This window comes from Ailuropoda melanoleuca, chromosome 8, assembly GCF_002007445.2.
Source record: "Ailuropoda melanoleuca isolate Jingjing chromosome 8, ASM200744v2, whole genome shotgun sequence".
In the NCBI taxonomy this organism is placed as follows: domain Eukaryota; kingdom Metazoa; phylum Chordata; class Mammalia; order Carnivora; family Ursidae; genus Ailuropoda; species Ailuropoda melanoleuca.
Window position 1 is genome coordinate 72,452,511 of NC_048225.1, and position 6,100 is coordinate 72,458,610.

The following is a 6,100-nucleotide window of genomic DNA, read 5'->3' on the forward strand; positions in this document are numbered from 1 at the left end:
AAAAAAAGAAAAGAAAGAAAAGAAAAGAAACAGATGTTTGTGTCTTAGGCAGAACCTGTAGGGATACGCTACCGGCCTCTCCCAACATGGGAGAGATGTCCGTCCTCCGTCAGCTCTCCAGATTCCCAGCTAGGTGGCATTTCCCTCGGTGCCAACTGGATAGGTGGAATATATCCGGAAACTTTTATTGTGGAAAATTTCAAACATACACATGGTAAAGCCGAAAAATATCACGAACTGCATGCCGTAACACCCAGCTTCAACAACTACCCACGCTCAGGCTTGAACCCTGAGATCAAGGCCTGAGCTGAGACCAAGAGTCAGATGCTTAACCGAATGAGCCACTGGGGTTCCCCCCATTATTATTTTTTATAGTGTTTAAGAGGCAAAAGTTACATATGTTGAGATGTATAAACCTTAGCGGTTTAATCTTGACTGATGGATCCTCCCATGTAAACCAAATCCCCATCCAGATGCTCAGATGAGTGGGCAGTCTGTCCTCTGCAGAGGTCTTTGGGAACTTCTGTTTCAGTTGGGGGCAGTGTTGTACCTCTGAATGGAAAAGGGCTTGTGACTGAGGCCCCAGGAGCCATGGTGCAGTTAGTACACACGCTGGCCAGAGGGATTGAAGGGACCAACTAGGGCGCGGCACTGGAGCTCTCTGATGTTTTTGTCACCAGAACTCACTTTCACAAAAGCTGCTGTGCAGCGTGCTGGGGCAACCCCAACCTCGCCTGGGGGCCTCCCGGGCGGGCTCCCTCCTGCACCAGTGAGCCTCAGGGCAGAGCCCCCAGGCCTTCTTGCACCCCCTAGAGGTGCCGGCTTTGGGGGCTGATGGGAGTCTGTGCAGGCCTCTGTCTGGGGAGTGAGACCTCCAGCTCTTGCCAGCTCCTTCCCTTACCCTGGAGGCGAGCTCTCTTGGCCCTGCTGATTCGCATAGTAAAAGTGCCTGTTTTTCTCAACATGCGTGTGAATCAACAGGGAGATTAAGTTGTAGGGGAAGGCGCGGTTGAGGAGCTTGAGTGCCTTCCGCAGCATCTTCTTGGCAAGCACCATCTGGCCCATGTTGAAGCAGACCTGCGGGGAAAAGGGAGCGGGAGAGAGGAGCGAGGAAAAGCAGTGAATCTGGACTTAACCCGGATGTTCCAACACACATATTCCTGGAATTCTTATCAAAAAGGTAACTCAGGCCCTAGGAACGAGTTCCCCGTGTGTCTGGCACAATAGTACGTTTACACACGTGTGCCTGGGAGGATGGCTGGGGGACTAGCATTTCGCATCGCATCTTGGGAATCATCTACCTCCGAGAATATGTTTCCCCCACGCAGGTCCAGTTTTGGAGGTTGTTAAAAAAACCCTTTCATGATGACGTCATCACCCACAAGGACAAGGAAGAGCTCGCTGCTGGCAAGTGATGGCAAGGAGGTTGGAGTCGTGGGGAGTGAGGTTCTGCGGTCGTGGCAAGGATTTGTGGCAGAGGGTGGGAGGAGGGTGCAGGGGGTGCAGGGACGGCTTCTGCTTCTTCTATAGAACGCCCCAGTGACCAATAACACATGCTTCTGTTTTCCACGGTTTCTTACCTGGCCTTTGAGGCTGTAAAACGTAGCGGACTCAAAAGTGTGACTCCAGGATTTGTCGTCCTTGAGCATTTTCAGCAACCTCTCTCCCTCGTTCAAGTATATGTATGCCTGCAGCCAGCAGAGGGGCACAGAATAGGAGTCAGCGGGGGTCCGGCTGCTAATGCGGGGGGTGGGGGTGCAGCTTCGGCCGCAGGACCCACTCCGCCCGCATCCCTGGCTCCTCATTAGTAAGGGCTTCCAAACTTAGGCAGCTCTGGGTGGGTGGCTCCTGGTGAAGATCCTGGCCACCTGCAGGCCTGTCTTTGTCCACTGGATCATTCGCTCTAGAGGATGGACCCAGGGCAATTTCCTCCTCTGAGTAATTCCACCCCTGATGGCCCCGATTTCCAACAAGGTACCCACTGCCCCTGATGGCATCACCACATCTATGAGAAGCTGGTCTTGATTTTTGGCGTGAGTTATGAACCACTCCCATTTCCTTTGCCGGGGGCCTCTTTAGGAAGGCAAGGCCCTGAGCAACTCTCCCCACTTCATTTTAAACCTACTGTGACATCGTTAGACAGGACACCCTTGGTACATGTGAGTACCAAGGCAAGGTCAGACTTGAAGAGTAAAACAAGGGAAGGCGATGCCTTCAAGTCGTATACAGCCAAAGGGATATGAGTGGGAGGCAGAAGACGGAAACAGGAGTTGACCTGGACCTACTAGATTATTTTTTGATGGGAGAGAGGATGCCAATGGCACATTGTGGGTAACTTGCACCCACCAGGGCTCTGCTTCCAATCCTTGTCTTCCTGGCCATCCTCCCACTCCCTGCTAATTGAGATGGAGGCGCTTAGCAAGTTGGTGCCCAGGGCTACTTACACCTTCTCTCCTTGGGACTCACGGACCATAGTCCCCTTTTCCATATGTGTGTGTATTTACATATATATATTCCTATATATATAATATGCATGGGCGACTTTCATGTTTAACATAAACTTTGAGAGAACTGGGGCTTACCAACATATTTAATGACTTAATTTTAAAATTTTATAAAAATCTAAGATATGAGGGCCGATCAGGCTGCTGTGATCAAAAGTAGTTTTAAATATGGAACAGGCCACCAGTGTGGCCATGAACTGCAGGCGTGCCTCTTCAGTATGTGAGTCAGATGAAGCAAGGGCCAGAGGGGCATTTCCTAAAGTGAGTTCATGCAATGTTAGTCTGGCTAGCTGCTCTGTGAAAAGTGGTTTAAGGTCAAGTAGGTTTGAGAAACACAGTATGCCCCAGAAGTAGCCAGACCCTCTGGAAGATTGACACATATCTTAGCATATTAAGGCCATGAAATATTCGCAGTAAAGAAACCTGTTAAGCTTCATTCTGCTCAGTGCTTCCCAACTTATTGAAGAATGAATTCGTTTTACTTCATTATACATACATCAAATCCCCACATTTCTAGGGGCCTTTTGCCCTGGAATGTTATTTACAGTTATCCCGGAGAAACACTAGTGTTTGGGTGGTCTAAAGGAAATGTATGATAATTTAGCACAAATTACACAAAGACCAAAGTGGGTGAGCTTATCCAAAGACCTACAGGTATTTGTGGTCACAGGTGTTTAGGGAGGACAGAAGGCAAATGCCACAGGGACATTACTAAGGAAACTCTGTTGAAATGGCAGCGTGGAGACCAAGAGTCCTTTCTGTATCATTTTGGGAATGAGTAAGACATCCCACCCCCTTCCCATATAGGTAGACAGTTGGTGGCGAGTTTCTAAAGGTGGCGCTATTTTAAATGACGTATAACACTACTTTCAATTTGTTCTAACTTTCATTTCTCAGTCTCAGGTCATTTCCCTTCTCAGCAATTTGATTTTCAGATGAAAGGGGTGCTGGCAGGAATCAAGAACATGAAGTAATAATAATAATGATAAAAAAAACACCCCAGAGATTCCCTTTGGGCGCTGTGGTCTTTAACTTGTCTCAAGGATGGGGGCGGGGAGCGGGGTAGGAACATCTTACCATGTAATTATCCCCCAAGATGAGATAAGCAGATGTAATTTCTAGGAAGTAATACAAGGCTTTGTTGTTTTCTCCCAAAGCGAGAAAATGGTGGGCCAGAGGCATGATGACCATCTCTACGATCTCCTCACACTGGCAAGATTCCAGAGGAATGATGTCTTCCTCAGACGTCCTCATTTTTGTTATAACGATGTCAAAGAAACTCAAGATCTTTTCTCGTATTTCTTCAGGACTGTCCAAATGCAGAAATAGGAGGAATGACTTGTAGCTACACTTAGCCTTTGATATGAAAATATCTTTAAAAACTAAGAAAAGAGCAAGATAATCAAACCCCATGTGGACACTACTGACAGAACTCACCATGCACACACCCCAACATCTCCCCGCTTGTACCAAAGAGGCCGAAAAGAACTGACTGGACGGAAGATTTAAACAGTATTCTGAGCTTAATGACAATTGTTTATGTCTTAACAGTCATGCATGCCTGTACCTGAGATTTTCAGGAAATAACTCCGATTTCTTAGGAATCTCTATTTTGGAAAAGGTGATCTCTTCTTCAGCTAGAAAATAAACAAACAAATGAGTTCTATGGGTCACGAAATGTTCCACGTGGGAGAAACGTCTGGTGTCCACCAAAGACTCTTGTTCCGCTTTCCCAATACAGTGCCTGCTGCCCAGCCTGACTCTCCGTTTCCCAGATTCCACTGTGTCTCAGTGAACCCATGCGATTCACTTAAAATGGAATTCTATCACAAGTGATATCCAGCACCTCTGAGCTGAGATGGTTTGGTATCTTCTCCACCCTTTCCTTCCGCCAGAGAGCAAATAATTGTGAGAATCTAAGGGATGGCAAAAAGACAGAATGGAAGGAGCCTGGGTCCCTGACTTCCTGTGTTCAAGACCATTTGCCAGAACTTTCATTAGATCGTTACATGCGGAGGAAAAAAATTGTTCTATGGTGTCATTGGGGAGGAAGAATTTCTTCTGCCCTCCTGCGGTCCTTCGAGCTGAGCTAAGAATCGTTGATATGAGGCAGATTAACAGGGGAAAATCAAATTTAATAGACGTCAATAAGGGGAATCCATGCAGACATGGAAATTCCAAAGACAGTGAGGAAACATGAAACTTGTAAAAGCTAAGGAGAAGGGGAGGGGGTCTGAGGATACAAAGGGAAGAAAGACCAGGAAGGTAAGAGGAGATGTTTGGAAAACAAAGGTTGCCTTATTATGCAGAGAAGTTTCTTTGGTAAAGAGGAATCTCTGTTTAATAGCTCTCTTCCTGGTAAAGTAGGCAGTTGAGGGGCAGGTTAAGGGCTTTTCTCCAATCTGCTGGGTTTGGATTGCTTTTAATTCAAAATAATATTCATGCAAAATGGCCCATCTTGGAGTGACTTGCAGTGGCTCCGTTAAGCCACTGAAATGTTCGGGTTGGTTATAGATGATAACATTGTCCTAACTAATTGACCCTGAAGCAACTAAAACTATGAGTAAANAAAAAAAAAAAAAAGAGGAATCTCTGTTTAATAGCTCTCTTCCTGGTAAAGTAGGCAGTTGAGGGGCAGGTAAAGGGCTTTTCTCCAATCTGCTGGGTTTGGATTGCTTTTAATTCAAAATAATATTCATACAAAATGGCCCATCTTGGAGTGACTTGCAGTGGCTCCGTTAAGCCACTGAAATGTTCGGGTTGGTTATAGATGATAACATTGTCCTAACTAATTGACCCTGAAGCAACTAAAACTATGAGTAAATGATCTGTTTCTAGTGGAGAAATGTAGACATTTAAATATATACCCCAAAGGCTAACTAAAGGGCAGAGAACTTTGAACTTCAAACCTTCAGTCTATCCAGACTCCAACAGGTAAGAAAATTCCATGATGATCTTAAAACAGAAACAAATAAGGATGGTCCGATCTAGACCTTTCCCCCTGCCGAAGGAAGGAAGAAGCCTAGACAGGGGAAGGGACTTGTCTCAGATCACCTGTCAGGGATAGAGGTAGGACTAGAACCTAGGTCTCCCAGCTTCAAGGCCAATGCATTACTCCACAGATCCTTTAATTTCTAAAAATGCAGTTAAGGCACACAGTTATCACTTTCTTTTGAAAGCCTTCTCTGCCCTTGTCCCCATAGATTCAGTGCCCCGACTCACCTGTGCCCTGTGCAGACCTCCATCATGGTTCTTACTGTCACACTGTGTAAGGAATAATTTGCCCACCTCTCCCCCTAGACTGCCAGCTAATGTATTTCTAGTGACTAGATGCTGAATAAATTGAATTATGCCTTTTTCCTTCTACTCTTCTAAAACTGTTCTTGTAAAGGTTACCAGTGGCTACCATGTTGCCAAAGCCAAAGGTCAGTTTGTCCGTATCTTATTACACCTCTCAGCAAGCATTAAATACAACCGACCATTCCCTCTTTTCACCAGGTTTTCTAACAGCCATTCTCTTGGCTGCTTTCCTCATTTGCTGTCCACTGGGCCGGCCCCTACTCCTCTACCAACATTCCCAATGTTGGTGAGCTTCC

At 46.2% G+C, this 6,100-nt stretch overlaps 1 protein-coding gene across 4 annotated transcripts in view; it reads right to left on the minus strand.

Moving 5' to 3' along the window:
• Positions 1-6,100, minus strand: part of ADCY10 (adenylate cyclase 10) — a 78,768-nt gene that overhangs the window by 14,292 nt on the left and 58,376 nt on the right. For all 4 annotated transcript variants that reach the window (XM_034666684.1, XM_034666685.1, XM_034666683.1 and 1 more), the window contains 4 exons: positions 4,072-4,141; positions 3,582-3,813; positions 1,581-1,688; positions 902-1,077 (listed from right to left, as the gene is read on the minus strand). In XM_034666684.1, coding sequence (XP_034522575.1) covers positions 902-1,077; positions 1,581-1,688; positions 3,582-3,813; positions 4,072-4,141 — 586 coding nt within the window. The remainder of the gene's footprint in view (positions 1-901; positions 1,078-1,580; positions 1,689-3,581; positions 3,814-4,071; positions 4,142-6,100) is intronic.